Consider the following 19,390-nt stretch of genomic DNA (forward strand, 5'->3'; position numbering starts at 1 on the left):
ACATAGTGTAAGGATTAACCTTACTATTGGGTCTTGCTGTGTCCTTCTAGAGTTTTTTTTTCCTTCTAGAGTTTAGATGCTTGAGAATAGTCTCCTTTACCTCTAAAGTCCTTAGTATTGCTCATGTTCATGGTGTGTGAGGATGGAAAAGTGAAGGAAATTCATAGAGATACTATGGCCTTACTTGCTCTTTTGTGACAATTCTGGAACTTGTAGTTAAGAGGAAGGGGATAATGAGTATGTGATACAGAGGTGTTAATCACCTAATAAAATAAAATCTGTTTTTACTAAGGGAAATTCGGTTTTGGTTCATGGAAAATGAAGAAGAGGATTAGGCCTTCTCTAATAAAAGTGCAGTAACATCTTCAACTTCAAACTTAGGACCTGCAAGTTTCTTTTCTTTTTTAATTTTATTATGTTATGTTAGTCACCATACATTACATCATTGGTTTTTGGTGTAGTGTTCCATGATTCATTGTTTGCGTATACGTGCCCTCCTTAATACCCATCACTGGGCTAACCCATTCCCCCCCCGCCCCCAAAACCCTCAGTTTGTTTCTCAGAGTCCATAGTCTCTCATGGACCTGCAAGTTTCTAATAGAGAATATTATATAGTCTTTGTGTAGAATAAATCTTACTTGACATTTTAATAAAATAAACCTTACTCTAGTTATGCTTTCTAAAGAATTTTATTGAAGTTTGTTTCTAGAAAAGGAAGTGAATATTGGCTGGTCTGTTTAGTTATTTGCTAAGTAGCTATTATGTATCTACTGTGTGCCAGGCATTGTGCTGCAAATGCAGTGATAAGTAAGAGAGGCATAGGCCGTGCTTTCATAAAGTTTACATTCTAAGGGGGCGAGACATTGATCAAGTAGTCCCCAGTGTGGAAGCACAACGGGTTCTGGAGGCATATGGTAAATGGTAAAGGGCCTGAAACTAGCTTTGACTCTGGGAATATTTTAAGTTGAGAATTGAAATACAAGTAGTTGTTGGCTTAGGCTAGGTGAGTGTTAAAGCATTGCTGGCAAATTGGACAGCATGAGGGAAAGCCAGTATGACTGTAGCGGAGTGAGTCAGGAGGACAGTATTATAAAATGTGGAAGGGCGGGCAGCAGGCAGGGTATATTCCAAGGAAAAGGAACATAGTTTATGGAAATTGACTTTCAGGTTTTGGGGCAGTTCAAGGGATCAACTATATGACCATTTTGATGGAGCCCTAGTTTACCTACGTTGGTTGATCTTTAATGTCCATTGTATCCCAATCTTTCTCCTGGTGACAGTGATAGGAGTGGGGAGGTGTTTTTCATTGTCAAATAGTTGAAGCATCATATTTATGTTTCTTGAATAAACCTTTGTTAAATTGATTAGGTACGTGTACATGAACTGCTTTGGAGATTGTTATTTTCATTAATTTTTTTAAAAATAAGGTGTACCTGGGAACACAGTTGTGCTTTTTGCCATTAAGAACTATTTCTTGTTCTAGGGTGAATTTGTGAATGAGTATGTGGGTGAGCTAATAGATGAAGAAGAGTGCAGAGCTCGAATCCGTTATGCCCAAGAACATGATATCACTAATTTCTATATGCTTACTCTAGACAAAGTAAGTGTTATTTCCATTGTTATAAGATTGTGAAATTGATATTGTCCCAGCCACAGTGTTTGTAGGCATGTAATTCACTGCCCAAAACAGCGTCTTTCCCTTACATTTGTAGGGTTTGCTTTGTCGAGGTTCTGGAGTAGCTAAATTTGCTCATTTCTGGCTACACATCCCTTGCCAGAGTCAACAGAGCTACTGTTTGCATTCTTTTTGAACTGTCCTATACAAGTTGGGTATTATGTCTTTTAGTATTTTTCCTATAAGATTAAAACCTGCAGCCAGCCAAGTAAATAATCATTCTTTCATCCTTTTATTTTACAGATTGAGAAACTGATTTGTTAATATTTAGTTCATTGACAAGGTCATATAAATTGTAGAACTCAGCCTCTGAACCCGTCATCTTTCCAATCATAGGAATTTGCTGATGAGTTTCATTTCTTTGGTGCCTAGAATTATATTTGGGACTCATTCCTAATTCCAGCATCCTAATGTGTTTATTTTCTGTGCATTTGACATTCTTCGTTGTACCTGAATATTAAGGTCTGCTAGCAATCCCTAACCCCTTCCATTGACTATTATAACAGAATTCTTTTCTGGTGTGAAACTTCATGAACATTTATTAAGTTGAACCCTTTGGTTTGTGAGATCGTCACCTCCAGATATTCAGATCTTCATTTGGGATGGGGTCTCAACATCAGTATTAAAAACTCCTTAGCTGATTTCTAATGTGTAGCCCCAGGGTTCAGGACCACCAAATTGAGACGGTGAGGCAAGCTGCCGCTTCTAGGGCTGTGGTCCTCAAACTTCAGCATATATCAGAATTACCTAGTAGGCTTGTTATAACACGGATTGCTGGGCCCCACCTCAGAGTTTCTGCTTTTAGTATATCTGAAGTGCAGCTCAAGAATTTGTATTTCCAACAAATAATAGATATGGTGCTAGTGATGGATTAGTGACTACACTTTGAGAACCACTCCTGGGAGAGTCAAATTATACAAATAGGAACTCTAGCTTGTTAGAATATATAGGAAGTATCTAATGAGCATCATCTCTTGGAATTCTAGGACCGGATCATTGACGCTGGTCCTAAAGGAAACTATGCTCGGTTCATGAATCATTGCTGCCAGCCCAACTGTGAAACACAGAAATGGTCTGTGAATGGAGATACCCGTGTTGGCCTTTTTGCCCTGAGTGACATTAAAGCAGGTAAGAATCAGTTAAGGATTCTGGAGCTAAGAAAGGAATTTCAGGTTTTATCATCTAAACATCCCATATGTCCTATAATCCAAAATGAGGTCTGCAAACTCTTGGGAATACAGAAAAGACTTTCCAGGTGGTACTTGGCGTGGAATATTTTTGGTGGTGATGGTGGTATGGCAAAATATACATAACATAAAGTTTATCATTTAACCATTTTTTAATTCTACAGTTTTGTGGCAGTAGGTCCATTCACCTTGTTGTTCAGCTGACACCTCCATCCATCTCTTTAACCCTTTCATCTTCCCCAAGTGAAGCTCTGTATCCATTAAATGCTAATTCTCCATTTTCTCTCCCCTCAGCCCCTGGCACCACTGCCAGACACTATTCCAAGCATATTACCATATTTAATCCTTGTAAAAATGTTGTGAAGTATGTGGTATTATATACCTGTGTTACTTGGATTCTTGGGTCTGGCACCTCTAACCACCCTGGGGTCGTGTCCTGTGTATTAATTACTCAAATGTTATCCAGGCCCATAACGTCAGTCCTTCTATCTCTCCTGGCTGCTTTCAGTACATTTGTACTTGTAACTTAAGTCTTTGTCCATGGTGATAGATTCCTCTACCATTTCTAGCCACAAATTTTTCTTCTCTCTTTTCCATATTCACTTAGCTCAAGCAGCATGGTATGGGAATTCACAGACCTTGTTCTTGTTCTCACTTGACTTCCAGTCTGCATGGGTGGAATGAGAGGAACGAGACAGAAAGCTCAGTGCTATGCAGAGTTCCTATGGAGCTGCAGCCTTGACAGATGGAATCAGAACTTTTCAGCTTGCTCTCTTTACTCATTCAGCTTCATGTATTCTTCAATACCTGTTATACTTTCTACCACATGTGTCATACTCCTTGTTTATCTTTTCTCCAATGCCCTTTCGTCCCCATAAGTGCAGACCTCAAGGATTGTTGTATATTGGGCTCTTTTCTAGAATGGTATAAGTCTTTCCTTTATGCACACCAATACCTTCTGATTTATCCCTTGTGCGGTTATGTTTACATAGTGGATGGTGAGTAAGCAGTAGGTTATGTCAGTATCCTGCTATCTTATATTTGTGTATATGGTTGAGTTGTATTATAAGCACATTAAATTAATGAAAATTCAGTTATGTACTCATAAATTGTTTAATAAGAAAGGAATAAAGTGAGTAGAATTATCTATCATTCAGTGCAGTATTTCGCCGTAAATGTGAGAGGGGAGACAGAACCCTGCTCTTACCTTGATCAGTCTTGGTTTCTGCAAGTTCCTTGCAGTGTGAACTTCTCACCAGGCCATGAGTGATTCTAGTTTTTGTACCATTTGGACCCCTAAATGTAAGGTAGCTGATTTATAATTTGCTTAGCTGAATAAACAAATAATGATCTATATTAATCCAATATTAGATGAAAAACTATATATATCAGTTAATCTCAGTGATGGAAAATAGGTCAGTCTGCAGTGGGAAATCTTCTAAGATTTGATCATTTTGACCAAATGATTATCACTGTACACGTTAATGGTGAACCATTACCCTGACCCAGAGTTAATCTCTTTTTATACATATATAAAATTCTTCTGTTTGTTAGGCCCTCCCTAATGTGCTTTAAATTTGAATGGTTGTGTGTTTTATTTCCTCTCTTAGTTTTGATAAGATGCACTTTTGACAGAAAGGGGACAATTTGTACTTTAAATCTGTACATCTCTTTTTAAAGTGTACAAATTACTGCTGTGTGCATTATGTCCTATTCTCTAAATATGCTTGTGCGGTTGTTGTTTCTCCATTTAATAAATGTACTCAGGGCTCAAATCACCCAGCTAGCCAGGGCCCAAGTCTATGGTATAGAGTTCTCTAGTATTACTCTGTATTGAGATGTCTCTCCCTTAAGTTCTGCTAGATTTGGCACAGATCAACAGGTTTTCTTCATACTTGCATTCCCAGTGCCTAGCACATCAGTGTATACAGGTGAGTTGTTGTTTGTTTTGGTAATGAATTAATATATTTTGAATCTGATTAGGAAACACAAAACAACTTGGGATAATTAACATCTACAGTAAAGGTTATTTTAAATATTACTTGTTAACCTGTATAAGTTTTTCTGTTACTAAGTTGTATTTGCTGATTAATATTATAGGATTCGAATTTATTAGTATTTCATTAATATAGTGGGATTAGAGTTAATAAATCCCTTCTATCCTCTGAAAAAATCTGTTCTCTTGCAAGTCCATATCCTTTGTGATTAATACAGAATAATATAATTAAAACCATAGATATTAATATTTTCATGGTCTTTTATGCAGGCACTGAACTTACCTTCAACTACAACCTAGAATGTCTTGGGAATGGAAAGACTGTTTGCAAATGTGGAGCCCCAAACTGCAGTGGCTTTTTGGGTGTAAGGCCAAAGGTACCTTCCAAATGTTTCCATCGGGAATAATGGTGTGGTCCTCCCTCCCTAACCAGTGGCATAGCTGACTTTTTAAGATGTCTCTTTGGAATAATGACATTGGATAGTTGTCGGTAGGGCTACTGGCACTTAACTAAGCATTCTGATGGTCAGTTTGGTTATTCAAGAGCAGATCTATGGGTGTTGTTGAATTTCTTTTGAGCAGTCTGACTTCTAATTGGTGATACCTTTCTAGCTAAAAAAGCTGTAAGATAGGAATCCATAAAGTAGGTTACTTCCTATGTCTTTATTGGTCTCAGCTCATCTCACTCACATTTCCTAATAAGCTTCTTAGATTCTTGGTATCTCTTTCTCCCTTTCTTCCTCTCTTTGTCTTTTTAAAGATCTCAAAGAATCCAATATTGAATTTAAGATTCTAAATGTAGTATAACACTTGAAGATAAACATAGGACCCTTAATCTTACTTTAAGTATAAGCATTGTTGTGTCTTACTCTCTGGGTTTTTGTGTGCATTTTAACTGGCTTATAATTCTGTAAAGAATTACTTACAAGTCTGTATCCTGCATTTCTTAAATATTATAAAATCTTTTTCCTTGCTGTCACATAGTCTTTTTAACCATTGTCTCTAAGTGACTTAATTTTTTTATATAATGGATGGACCATAATAGATGAACATGCATCCAGATTTTTCTATCCTAAGTTACAGCACACTAAAAATTGAAGTTTAATTTTGATGAAAAATACACAGTGACTCCAATTGGGTATTTCCCATTATGCTTTTTTGATTTGGAAGTCAATGTTAAGAACTGAAAAATGCAAATTAGCACAGAAACCAATAACTAAAGGGGGAGTGATCTTTTTAATTTTTTTTCTTAAAGATTTTATTTATTTGACAGGGAGAGAGCATAAGCAGGGAGAGTGGCAGGCAGGAGGAGGGGGGAGAAGCAGGCTCCCCACGGAGCAGGGAGCCTGACGTGGGGCTCAATCCCAGGACCCCAGGTTGTGACCTGAGCCAAAGGCAGTTGCTTAACCGACTGAGCCACTCAAGCGCCCCAGGAGTAATCATTTTGAGCAAAAACACACGGAGATGGTGAACACCCCCAATTATTCTTTTATTAAATAAGGAAAATTATGTTTATATTTTATTGAGTTTTTTTTTCTTTAGTCAGTTGGTTAAATGGTCTTGTTCCTTAAGGTGTCCAGTTTATTTATTACCTATAAATCAAAATAGTAACTGAGTTTAACCTAAGTTTAATGGTGTTACATTCACTAGAGATGTCAGTTTTTGCATCCTTAACATCTATGTAGTATTTCACACATGAATCAGTGAAAGAGAAATTTGAGGGCAGAAGTTTAGAAATGGGAGATCACTGAGGGATAGTAATAGATCAGATTGATCCTGGATGTTTCTAGTCCAAGATAAATGATGTGATGAAACGCATGGGGTTTGGTAAGTGTGGGCTGCAGGGATCATGGAGGAGACCTGCTGGCTACACCAGGATCTGTCTTGGGGAGTGGTGGATATGAACCTAATTTGATATAGATGAAGGGCACATAGCTTATTGAGGGCAAGGACCATGAATTAGTTTTCTGTGCCTTCCTAGCATGTGACTCTTAAGGTGTCCAGTGAAGGTTTATTGAATAAAGAAATGTGTGTGCACACACAAACATACACACCTAGACAAACACAAAAATAAAACGTAATGAAAGGGTAACGTTACCTTTAACACTAGCCTTGTGTGAGGGCGCCTGGGTGGCTCAGTTGGTTAAGCAACTGCCTTCGGCTCAGGTCATGATCCTGGAGTCCCTGGATCGAGTCCCGCATCGGGCTCCCTGCTTGGCAGGGAATCTGCTTCTCCCTCTGACCCTCCCCCCTCTCATGTGCTCTCTCATTCTCTCTCTCTCAAATAAATAAACAAAATCTTTAAAAAAAAAAAAAAACAAACACTAGCCTTGTGTGTTAACAAAAATAAGTTTATTTTTCTTTTATTTCATTCATGTGGCAGGAGTAGTTGATAGAAAAGTTAGAATTAATGCAACCATTTATTGGGTACCTATGATGTGCGAGGTGCCTTTCCTGCATTTTCTCTTATCTTTACAATAGTCTATGAGGACTGTCTCTTCCCAGAGGAGAGACTGAGGCTCAGAGAGGATAGTTAATCTGGTCAAGATCACACAACTAATATATCGACAGAATGCTTACTGCTCAATATCTGACCTCTAGAATCAACCCATTGCCACAGAAGAAAAGTCAAAGAAATTCAAGAAGAAGCAACAGGGGAAGCGCAGGACCCAGGGTGAAATCACAAAGGAGAGAGAGGATGAATGTTTCAGCTGTGGGGATGCTGGCCAGCTCGTCTCCTGTAAGAAGCCAGGCTGCCCAAAAGTTTACCACGCTGACTGTCTAAATCTAACCAAGCGACCAGCAGGTTGGTGTCAAAATCCATGTAGAGTGCTCTTTGTTCTCTGCCAGAATTGTCAGAGCCCTTGGTCTTCCCATGCATAATGTTGAAGGGGGTATGGTTCATGTTCTCATTCTGGAAATAAAGGCTTTGGAATCCTAGGTTATAGAGAAGGGAACAGAAACTCATTATATGTCAAGCACTTTATTTACATTTATGTTATGTTATTTTATCCTCCCAGCAACCCATAAAGATGAGACCTTTTCACCTTCCCATGATGCAGATGAGGAAACTGAGAGTCCAGTTTGGTGAGATGACTTGTCACAATAGAGCATGTAGATGGAGGAGTTGGATTGAAAGCCAGGTTTTCTGACTTCAAGGCCACTAAATCATGTTTCCTTTCTAAAGAAAGAGAGGTTGAGATAGCATGGAGTTTGGGGTTATTCCGGTCAGTGAGGTGTGGACTAGATACCCTGGACTAGGGACCCTTTGAGCTCCCTTCACCCACTCCCTTATGAAGGAGAGGCAGCTCCGTCTGTTGACACATAAGAGAGCTGCTTGGGCAGATAGAGTGTCAGGAATTTGTGGCTGTAGAAGCTAACTTTTTTTTTTTTTTTTAAGATTTTATTTATTTGAGAGAGAATGAGAAAGTGAGAGAGCACATGAGAGGGGGAGGGGCAAAAGGAGAAGCAGACTCCCCGCTGAGCAGGGAGCCCGATGCGGGACTCAATCTTGGGACTCCAGGATCATGACCTGAGCCGAAGGCAGTTGTTTAACCAACTGAGCCACCCAGGTGCCCAAGTTGCTAACTTTTGAGTGGTGATTTGGAGTTAGAAGAGTTTGGGGGGACTTGGATATGTGGTCTGTTTTGTTGACAGAGGCAAGAAAGCAGTAGGGAGCCACTTCAGCTGAGGAGATTAAACATCACCAGTGGCCTGCTCTCAGGAATTGCAGAGAGAAAACTTTGGGGTGGGAATGAGAGGAGTTTGTCCCTGAACTAGCTTTCCTTCAATGTATGGTTGCCAGAGAAATAAAATTATAGGAACGGAGGTAGTGTGAGGGCAGGACCACAACATGACTTGTCAGTGCCAGGAAGTGGAGAAGGAGAATTGTTTCAGAGTCAATAGCTCAGGATTGTAGCTGGCACAGGCTGCAATGGAACTCATCTTGACTAGGAGCCAGGAGTCAGGACTAGCATAGTTTATTTGGAAACTATGAGCCGGGGCGAAAACACCATCCACGGCAGGGACTCTCAGGTGTCATGAAATGGGAGCAAATAGATGGTAGGTCAGGATCTTTTCCACTGGTTCTGTGTGGACTGTACAGGTAAAATTTGTGCTAGTTGCAAGATTTGAAACTGAGCAAAGGAAAATCCGCTCAGTTTTTCACATTTGTATATCTGCTCCCTGTTCCTAAATATAACCAAATAAGCAGAAGTTTAAATAGCTGAGATTATCCCTTTAGAGTTGAATATTGAAAGGCTATATTAGACAAATGGAGTTTGCAAAACTGTGGAAGTAGTATCTTCACATTCTATCTAAGGGGAGCTTTGGGTTTTTTCCCCCTTGCTAGAAATAGTCCTAGAAATAAGAAACTACTCCTGCCTGTATATTTAGTTAATACTCAGTTGCTACTTGTACTTGGCTTTTATTTTTATGTGTTGTACAGGAGACTCAGATTCTGGGGCAGGGGAGGTGTCAGGTGAGTGGCATGAGCTCTCCGCAGAAGGTGGCAGTTTGAAATCACTCCTTTGACCCAGGCTCAGGGCCATGACTCATTTCATGCACCTTGCTTGTTTTCCTAAGCGTTTGTTTCATATCTGTGTTTTTAGGGAAATGGGAGTGTCCTTGGCATCAGTGTGACATCTGTGGGAAGGAAGCAGCCTCCTTCTGTGAGATGTGTCCCAGCTCCTTTTGTAAGCAGCATCGGGAAGGGATGCTCTTCATCTCCAAATTGGATGGGCGTTTGTCTTGTACTGAGCATGACCCCTGTGGGCCCAACCCTCTGGAACCTGGGGAGATCCGTGAGTATGTGCCTCCCCCAGTACCGCTGCCTCCAGGCCCAGGCACTCACCTGGCAGAGCATTCATCAGGAGTGGCTGCTCAGGGGCCCAAACTGTTGGATAAGCTGCCTGCTGACACCAACCAGACACTGTCGCTGTCCAAAAAAGCTCTGGCAGGGACTTGTCAGAGGCCACCGCTTCCTGAAAGACCTTCTGACAGAACTGACTCCAGGCCCCAGCCTGTAGATAGGGTCAGGGACCTTGCTGGGTCGGGGACCAAACCCCAGTCCTTGGTATCCAGCCAGAAGCCATTGGACAGGCCACCTGCAGTGGCAGGACCAAGACCCCAACTATCTGACAAACCCTCTTCAGTGACTGGCGTAAGCTCCTCACCCTCAGTCAGGTCCCAACCACTGGAAAGACCTCTGGGGACAGCTGACCCAAGGCTGGATAAATCCATAGGTGCTGCCAGCCCAAGGCCCCAGTCACTGGAGAAAACCCCAGTCCCTACTGGTCTGAGACTTCCACCGCCAGACAGACTGCTAGTCACCAGCGGTCCCAAACCCCAGACTTCAGACAGGCCCCCAGACAAATCCCATGCTTCTTTGTCCCAGAGACTCCCACCTCCTGACAAAGTACTATCAGCTGTGGTCCAGACCCTGGTAGCTAAAGAAAAAGCACTGAGGCCCGTGGACCAGAATACTCAGTCAAAAAATAGAGCTGCTTTGGTGATGGATCTCATAGACCTAACTCCTCACCAGAAAGAACGGGCTGCTTCACCTCATGAGGTCACACCACAGGTTGATGAGAAGATGCCGGTGTTGGAGTCAAGCTCGTGGACTGCCAGCAAAGGTCTGGGGCAGATGCCGCGAGCCGTAGAGAGAGGCAGCGTGTCAGATCCTGTCCTTCAGCCACCGGGGAAAGCAGCAGTCCCTTCGGAGCACTCCTGGCAAGCAGTTAAATCACTCACCCAGGCCAGACTTCTCTCTCAGCCCCCTGCCAAGGCTTTTTTATATGAGCCAACAACTCAGGCCTCAGGAAGAGCACCTGCAGGGCTGGAGCAGACACCAGGGCTTCCCAGCCAAGCACCAGGCCTGGTGAAGCAGGTGAAGCAGATGGCCGGAGGCCAGCAACTACCTGGACTTGCTGCCAAGAGTGGGCAGTCCTTCAGGCCTCTTGGGAAGGCCCCATCCTCCCTCTGTACTGAAGAGAAGAAGTTGGCAACTGCAGAGCAGAGTCCCTGGGCTCTGGGAAAGGCCGCACCAGGGCCAGGGCTCTGGCCCATGGTGGCTGGACAGACAATATCGCCATCTTGCTGGTCCTCTGGGAGCACACAGACATTGGCACAGACTTGCTGGTCTCTTGGAAGAGGGCAAGACCCTAAACCAGAGCAAAATACACTTCCAGCTCTTAACCAGGCTCCTTCCAGTCACAAGTGTGCAGAGTCAGAACAGAAGTAATATGAGTAAATGTCACATGACCAGACCAGCTGCCCCCAGGGTTCTTGGGGAAGGGAAATCATCTTTCTTTTCCCCTCTTAAAAAACAGACCCCACCACTTTTCCACTGTTACTCTTTCCTTATATCCCAACACTCAGAACTCTTGTGACATTAGCCAGTGGGGGCATGTGGTTGTGTAAACCATGTATGGAAATCCAAGTGGGCCCCAGCCAAGGAGACAGACAGACTTGGGTCTTTTTCCTCCAACCTTTACACATGGTAACTTGAAATAAAAAGTCCACTCTGGAGTCAAGCATGGGATTCAATTCCACTGGTCAGGTTGGAAGGTAGAGGGGCTCTCGAAGTTATTTCTGTAGCCCTCAGAGCCCCACTGAGGGCACCTGATGAACACTTGGGAAGAACTGGTATCAGTAGTGATTTCTTGAGCATTCACATGTGCTAGGCCAGGTGCTAGTCACTGACAGGAGATACAGAGATAAGACCTGATCCCTGTGAGCCTAACATGCCTGCCTGGGTTCTCAGGTTGTTTTCATGAACCTTTGACCAGGAAATAACAGGAAGTTCTGAGGGGCCCTGGGGCTCCAGACTCATTTTGTAATGTCCTTTATGGCCCCAGAAGTGGTTGTGTTGAGTAAGTGTCCCCTGGTTGGGTGTGCATGTGTGCGTGTGATGCACACACGCTCATGTGGAGGTCTCTAATTGGGGGGGTTGGGGGGTGGGGGGGGTTGCATCAAGGCCAAGTGGAGCCGTTGGCTGGGCAGCCGCTGCTGCTTCTGTTTGGGCTGTGCAGAGTCTGAAAATCTGTCCTTGGCAGAGCAGCTGGTTGTGGGGGCTGGGCTCTACAAGGACATAGCTTTACCGAAGTATAAGAAGGCAATTGGCAAGCTTACCTTTCTTTCCTACCGATTTTCGTCCTTTTACATCAGCCCACCCCATGCCCGCCCCCCAAACACTCAGGTGCTTTCAGATTTCAGAGTCGGGCAGTGGACACAGGGAATCTCTGGCAAGCTCTGCGCTAGATCTACCACCAGCTCAGGGAGAGTGCCAGATTCTGATGGAAAATTCCTTCTCTCTTTTGATCCTTTGCCCTCTTACCTGAATGGAGGGAGTCCTCTCCTTCACTGGTGGATTCTACCACCCTATCCCTGAGAATTGCTGTGTTCTGTACTGAGAGCACCTGCCTGCTGACTTTGTTCAAAGGCAGGCCAGAGCCCTTCCCCTGTGACTGGCAAGATGTGTTTAGAGCAATGTCCAGTCTGAGAGATGATTCCTCATAACTGCTGATTATCTGTTACTGCTGCCCTGAGCTGGGGCCCAAGGGCTGGGAAATCTGTTGGTGCTACCCTGCCCTACCATTCACCCAGCTCACCAACTGCCAACAGGAAGTGCTGTTTGGCCAGTTCCTTCCCATTCACTCACCCCTCCTTTGTCCCTAGACCAAACGTGTTTACCTCTCTGCTTTGCCAACTTAGCCAGCAGCTTTAGCCAACAGGCCATCTCCTGGCCCAGATGTCTCCTGGCCATTCTGTTTCAGTTATGGCTTTTACACCCTCAACAAGATTCTGTATTTTGTCCCAGTTTCCTCCTCCTGAGTTCCTACTGAGGTTATCCACATCACTTCTAAGGAGGGAACAATAGTTATAGAAGCATTTGCGCTTTATATAAAGATTAAAAGAAGAATTTGCTTTTATTTCCCAAAGTCTGTCTCGGGTTGAGACACTTGAACTCAGGCAGAGGTACGAGGCTGGGCAGGGCTGTCCCGAGTCTAGGGGCCTATCTCTGCATCCCACTTAGACCTCGAAATCTCCTCTGTAAATTCCACCTGCCTAGTTCTCCCCTTTTCATCCTATCTCTCTTCCCACATCATGAGAGAGGAAAAGCTCTTTGTTCAAAAGGAAGAAAAAACAAAGCATCTTATTTTCTTTTTTAAAAAATTTTAAACCATGGAAAAGATATTTTTAAAGAAATCCACCCAGAACATTAAAGTTCATTATATTAAGTATTTATCATGTGTGAGAATAATAAGTATATAACTGCAGCTAGTAGGTCCCTTTCCCTAATCTCTTAGGCTGTATGAGTAGGGTTTGCTTGGTGCCAGTCCTGTGCCCTTTTCTCTCCTGTCATCTGTAGTTGTGATCAGAAAAAGATATTCGCACTGCACTGTCAGAATCTCCTTTCACTATGTTGTGTGTTAAATTACCGTAGCTCTTTGTTTCATGAAATAAACTGTGAATTTGGGGGGGGGGTGTGTGTGTGTGCAGGCTATGTAAAAAAATTTAAGTGGAGAAGTTTGATCCTGAAATAGCTTCTCTGAAGTAGGCTTTGGTAGGTAATTGACTTGACAGCCGCTCTAGATACGTCTCACAGGACAAGGAGTGAGGGAAAGGTGGGCCATGAGTGGCCACTTTGTGGTTTTGTTTTGGTTCTTTCCATTCTACACCATTTACTGGAAACGTCCTTCCAGACCTGCCTGGGAAAACAACTTTTGAGCTGTGCTTAGTTTGGGGGAGAGGGTGGGGGTGGGGGGGTGGTAGTTCTTTATCTAGATGGACATCCAGGCTTTTGTGAGGGTTACTGAAAGACTCTCAGGTAGAATGGAAACTAGAAATTCAGCTGTCAGGCCCACTGATAGCAGCATCTGATACCAGATTGTTAACATCAAGAAAGCAGTCACCATACAATTAGAAGCAGAGTTAGAAGGACTACTGGGAAATTGAAACTCTTGCATGAGGGACAGTGGGGAGACAGTGATCCTGCCAGTTCTTGGGGACTCTCCTGGAGCCTTGTACCTGAGACCTTTTCTCCAGAGGGTATGAATTGGCAGTTAAAAGGAAAGCTTTTCTCTCAGAAACTCCTGATCTTTGTGCAGGATGGTATTTGACCAAGTGCCTGGAAATCAGGATCTCAAGAGAGAGTGCCTCTAAGCCAGTCCCCAGGAAACGTTTCCAAGGGGGAAGTTATAGCTTCCATAGGTAGCTAAAGAACCAATATCTCTCCTAGCCCTGTTCAGTCAGAAGAACTTGATGGAAACTGTTGAAATTTGAATTCAAAGCCTCATTTGCTTCTCCTGCTGAAGCAAACCCATTCTAATAGCAAAATAACTGTCATTGCTACAGAAGGATCCCAGTTTTTAAATGTCTGCTTCCCCCTGAAGTTACTGAGTTTGAGGTGATTTAAGTCACTGTGTTGATCCTCTAATTGAACAACTACCAAACCTGCATCTTTCGCATTGATGGAAATAATTATTTTATCTTCACATTCTCTACCCCACACTACAGTCAGGGCACGAAGTGCATCAGCGATCCTTTCCCAGGCTCAGCAGCATCTCACTGGAGCTGGACTCCCAGGTCACATCATGAGAACAGAATGGCAGGAAGGAAGTCTGGTCCTGGCAGATTCCCCTGTGGAAAGGAATCAGGAAAGCACTAAACGTGGATGGATTTTGCCCTCAGCTCCTATAAAGTGGGTTTTCTCCTAAGGCTTTTTCGGAGGATATTGTCATCCTCTTCCGGTTTTGTCAACCAGGAGGTCAGAGTGGCCCAGTCTCCTCACCTGAGATCATGGCAAGAAAGGAGCTGATACAAGCCCCTTTCCCTGCTAAATAATGCTTGGGCTGCTTCATGTGTTAGACATTCCAGATCACTTAGAGCTAGGTAGCTGCTGCATGGGACTTTCGTTGGCTGTGGCCAGTTAGCTCTCAGCTGAGCTTCCTAGGGCCAGTGCAGCAGGGCCAGAGGTTGCTGTAGTACAAATTGAAATAAGAATAGATAATTGCTTTGAACACAAAAAAATGTAATGATGGTGCTAATTTTCTGGTATAAATAAGCACTGCCAAGGGTTGAGGGACTGGTGACTTGAGAAACCCAGGTTCCTGTTTGGGAGGAAGAAATTTTGTGTAGAATGGTTTCTTTGAGGCTCAATTAGAGAAGGAGAAGGCAGAGCCTCAGTGAAGCCTGCACCCGACCCTGGAGTGGGTCAGCATAATCCTAGGTGGGAGAGATGCTATATCCAGACGAGGGTGGCCATTGAGTTTCTCAGGGCTGGTGTCACCGTGTCACCTGGTGTAGCCTCCGTCCACACTGCCTAGAACAGGTTGGTAGAGCGCTCCAGCTGTGGGGTTCTCCTTCTGCCCCTCTCTACCTCTTCCACTCTCATGGGAGCACCTCGATTGCTTATAAAGATTAAGGGTAATATTTCTTAAGGAAGTGGAAAGAGTTTATTTTAATTAGAAATCCACAGCCTGAGAAATGTTTCCTACCAGCATAAGCAAAATCATGTTAAACTCTTATATGGTCCCTTCTCTAGAGCTGCTTTCCCATGACTTTCAAACCATCAGGCTATTGAGGGGCTTCAGGTCTAACACCCTGGAAGTCAAGCAAAGCTTTGTGGACAGGAGATAAGCCCAGGGAGTAGGAGCAGAGATGAATGGTTGTGGTGCTTTAGACTTCCAGGGTAGGGGCAGAGAACAGGCGGTCTCCAGGTCCAAGGTGGGTGCTGCCTGTGTGTGCGTGTAGAGGAGTGTGTTGAAGATGGGTGAGTGCAGCACACAGGAGCTCATGGAAGAGCAGCTTTCTAAGTCTTGGCAAAGAAACAAGCTGACAATAGAGATCTATATATTTTTAAGAAAGGGGCGGGGGGGGGTTGTCAGCTGAGGTCCATCACTGGTCTTTTGCCCCCTCCTCCCCCCATAGATTGTCAGCTGTAAGTGAAACTCTTAGTGAAAAAGAGGGGAGCCCTGTAGGAGTCCCCATAAACATGTACTGTAATTCTTTGTATATAGAAAAAAATTACTGTAAAGTAAAGTTTAACTTTACTCTTATGGCCCTTGCCCTGTGTGTTGTTTGTTGTCCGTGGGGAGATGTAGCTTAACAGGAGGGAGGATGGGTTTGGGGTGAGAGCAGAAACCAGCCTCTGAGATAGTTCCCAGGTTGGGGACATGGTGGAGGTGAGCCCCTCCTCTAAGCATCTCCAGGAGTGGTGTGGGTTTCGTCCCAGCAGCCACCAGCTGCCAGAATGTCTTTTCACTTCTTTTGGGAGTAGCTGGTGTCAGTTTCAGCCCCTATACAGGAAGCTTCCATTACCCATGAAGGAAGGGTATTTTGAGGAATTGGTTTTAAAAAAGGAAGTGGAACCAAAGCATTTTCTGACTGTGAGTCTGACCATTCTGGCCACGTTTTTAGTTCTTCAGAGATAGGTGCTAGGCACTGCAGAAGACCTGGCCCAGGCCTAAGGCAGGAAAAGCAGAGGCAAAGCAGCCAGGCCTCCAATACTGGAAAAGGGCTGCCATATGCTTTTTAGCTGAACAGGAAGTACCAGCCCTATCCACCCTAACACTTGATACTTCTAAGACCCAAAAATGTACTTTGGGGGGAGTCTTGGGAGTCTGTCTTTCCTTCTGACCTAGTCCTGAACTTCATGCCCTTCAGCAGAAAGCCCTCTGGGGAGTAGTGTGGGAAGACAAACATTCAGTCCTAGAGTTACTTTTTGCTCAGGATCTTCGCCGCCCTGAACTGGGAGTGGTCACCTGATTTTACAGATGGGAAACTCAGGCCAAGTTTAGGTCCCTTTTCTGTTGATAACTGAATTGGATCCCAATCTGGATCTATAAGACCTTTCTGTCTTGCAGAACTTACAATTTTTCTTCCATTAAGCCACCTTGTAGTAGGTTGCTGGGAAACTTAGGATCTGAGCCACAGACATGACTCATGGACCTAGATGTGACAGAAGTTGTGGTAGAACCAGCCAGTCTGAGGTAGGAGTGCTTGACCCTTTGATCTCTGGACACCACTTAAGTGCCTGCCTTGCGTGAGCTTCGCATTGCCCCAGCCCCAGCCCTTCACCTGTCTTTGTCCCCCCTAAAGAACAGGAAAAGGCCCTTTTGTTTCTACACTATCTCAGATGCAACCCTGGAGTGAAGTTCTTTGGCTTCCAAAAGAATAAGAGCTGGGAGGAGCCTTAATATAGGAAGTGAGGCCAGCTGGTAGCCCCAGAAAGAACTAGGTGTCTTGGCACCTAATCCACACAGCAGGGAGAGGGGCTGAGTGTGATTCACAGTGCATTGATTTTATTTACAAATCAAAAGCCACTTAAATAATCTGCAGACACAAGTGCTGTCCAGGGCAGGAGCCTGGGGTCCAAATAAGCCTTTACCCTCCTCATGCCCGTCAGTCAGCCCAATGCTGCCTTCGTTCCATGGGCCAGCACAGGCAGGTGCCACCTCTGCTGCCCTGGGGACTGGGGGTAGCTCAGACGTCCGGCCACTCAAGCCCAGACAGGAGCTAGGTCTAGCCCTTCTGGGGGGATTCCTTTAATTCCCCTAGGCCAGGTGAGTGGTGGTGACTCAGTGATGACAACAGCTGTAGAAGTAGGGGTTTGCCTTCTGGCCCAGGTCCACGCCCTTGTCCTCTGTCAAAGAGAGGTGGCAGCTCAGCACCATTCTGTTTGGGAATCGGGTAACTCGTGAAGGGGGCCAGATGCTGTGGGCCTAGAGGAAGTCTCCAGAGAGGCTGGGGAAGCACACACACCTGTCATCACCTGGAAGGCAGCCACACTGACGTAGTCCTCTGCCACTTTCTGGAAGAGCTCGTCTGGCAAGAAAAAGGACAAGTCAGTGAGGGCTCAAAGCCAGTAACCCTGGAATCACCCAGTAACCCAGCCCTCTAGGCTCTTCTCTGCCTCCTCTGGCACCCTTGCCTGTTCTGCTGGGAGGCCCCCAACAGCACTCACCCACACTCTGGCCTGTCTTGCTGGATGTTTCAAAGAGCTGAGCTTTGATATCTGTAAAGAGAAGTGACTAAAGCCTCCTGCCTGAGAATCGGGGTGGATACAAAGGGGAAGGCTAGCAGTTCAGGGAATCTAATGGACCCCACACCTTCAGGGAGGCCAGAAGACCTTCCCAAGGGATCTTGCCATGGCAGCTAAGGTGGTCCCTATTTTCTCTGCTCCACCCAAGCAGCCACCTCCCTCCCCCACCCCCAGGGAGCTGAGCAACAGCTACTGTCTGCATAGTCCTGGACGTCGTGGAAGTCCACACGGCGGCGGCGCCTGTCCTCTTCCAGCAGGTCACTCTTGGTGCCACACAGGTAGATCTGACAGCCCTGGGGCAAAAGACAAGGTCAGAGTCACTCCCATGGACCACCAGCCCCTGGTCGTCTGGTGAGGTCTGGCACTTACCTCCTCTAGGTTGCGCAGTTCCTTCACCCAGAACTTCGCCCGCTCAAAACTGCTGCTGTCCGTCAGGTCTTGACACGGGACACGCAGAAAACACAACCATGGATCAGGGGCTGTTCTCTAAGGCCAGCCTGACACCCACCCCCTCTTGTTTGAGGAACGGGCCAGAACCCCTCTTACCATAGCAGACGATGGCAGCCTTGGCGCCCCGATAATAGATTCGGCTCATGGCCTCGTAGCGCTCAGAGCCTGCTGTATCCTGAAGGGCAGGGGGCGGCTCAGCCCTGAGTTACCGAGCTACTCCCCAAGATTGCAAACAAATACCACGTTCTCCAGACCCCTAGTTTTAAACTGGGGTCTAATATAGAAAAATGGCCTCTACGAGACCCCAAGTCAACCAGTAATAGGCAGGAGAACCTAAGCCTCCTCATGAATGGGTTTTCTCAGGACTGCTTGCCCAGGGGACTTACCCAAATACCTAAAGTCACCGTCCGGTCTCCAACGGACATCACCTTGGCCACGAAGGCGGCCCCGATGGTCTGCAATCAGGGGGAAGTGATCAGGGCCGCGGGTGCGAGCCAGCTCCCTCCCACCCGTACCGGGCCCCGCGCGGCGCACTCACATTCTGATAGGGCCCCACCAGGAAGCGGTCGTGCACGTATCGTTCCACCAGGCTCGTCTTGCCCACGTACTCCTTGCCCAGCATCACCACCTTGACGTCCACGCGCTGCCCGCTCATGCTCCCGGGGCCGCCTCACCCGCGTCAGGGTCCTGAGCGGGGGCGGGAGGCAAACCCGGATCTCCGCTCGGGCAGACAGCGCCCAAGCCTCAGTCCCCGACCCCAAAGCGCCAACCTACGACTGGAGACGCCGCGTCGGCTGGAGCTCCGGCAGCGTCCGCGTCTGCCCCGCTCCTCGGCCCCAGGCGCTGCTGCTCCTTCGAATAGCCCAGGACTCAGGGCGGCCTGGGAGCACGCGCGGCAGCGCCCTCAACGGCGCCGCATGCCGCCGCCCAGCTCGCTCGCAGGGCTTAGGCGTCGCTCCGCCACGGACTCCCCACGGAACCTAGGGGCCCCTTCAACCTGGGTCCGACCCGCAGCGCCGCGACTCCCGCGGGGGAGG

General features: G+C 45.7%; 2 protein-coding genes across 10 annotated transcripts in view; one reads left to right on the plus strand and one right to left on the minus strand.

Moving 5' to 3' along the window:
- The window catches only part of NSD1 (nuclear receptor binding SET domain protein 1), a 147,759-nt gene extending 136,373 nt beyond the window's left edge, over positions 1–11,386 (plus strand). For all 6 annotated transcript variants that reach the window (XM_036084858.2, XM_036084863.2, XM_036084856.2 and 3 more), the window contains 5 exons: positions 1,484–1,600; positions 2,662–2,803; positions 5,129–5,235; positions 7,460–7,664; positions 9,469–11,386. In XM_036084858.2, the coding sequence (XP_035940751.1) occupies positions 1,484–1,600; positions 2,662–2,803; positions 5,129–5,235; positions 7,460–7,664; positions 9,469–11,099 (2,202 nt within the window). In that variant the 3' untranslated portion in view covers positions 11,100–11,386. The remainder of the gene's footprint in view (positions 1–1,483; positions 1,601–2,661; positions 2,804–5,128; positions 5,236–7,459; positions 7,665–9,468) is intronic.
- A 2,935-nt stretch (positions 11,387–14,321) lies between these two features.
- On the minus strand, positions 14,322–19,369 carry RAB24 (RAB24, member RAS oncogene family). Of its 4 annotated transcripts, XR_013445642.1 has the most exons (9): positions 18,892–19,369; positions 18,740–18,808; positions 18,450–18,528; positions 18,273–18,340; positions 18,097–18,196; positions 17,826–17,876; positions 17,624–17,686; positions 14,652–14,839; positions 14,322–14,500 (listed from the first exon to the last, which is right to left on the minus strand). XR_013445642.1 is itself a non-coding variant. In XM_036084867.2 (8 exons), exons 1-8 carry the CDS (start codon positions 19,006–19,008, stop codon positions 14,448–14,450), a joined length of 600 nt encoding a protein of 199 aa, XP_035940760.1. In that variant the 5' UTR covers positions 19,009–19,367; the 3' UTR covers positions 14,322–14,447. The 4 variants fall into 4 exon arrangements, 3 of the variants coding, with proteins under 3 accessions (XP_035940760.1, XP_035940762.1, XP_077923041.1); XM_036084867.2 differs by lacking the exon at positions 14,652–14,839 and having other exon boundaries at positions 18,892–19,367; XM_036084869.2 differs by lacking the exons at positions 14,322–14,500; positions 14,652–14,839 and adding an exon at positions 17,142–17,536 and having other exon boundaries at positions 18,892–19,367.
- Between the last annotated feature and the right edge of the window lie 21 nt (positions 19,370–19,390).

Source organism: Halichoerus grypus, chromosome 2, assembly GCF_964656455.1.
Source record: "Halichoerus grypus chromosome 2, mHalGry1.hap1.1, whole genome shotgun sequence".
NCBI lineage: Eukaryota > Metazoa > Chordata > Mammalia > Carnivora > Phocidae > Halichoerus > Halichoerus grypus.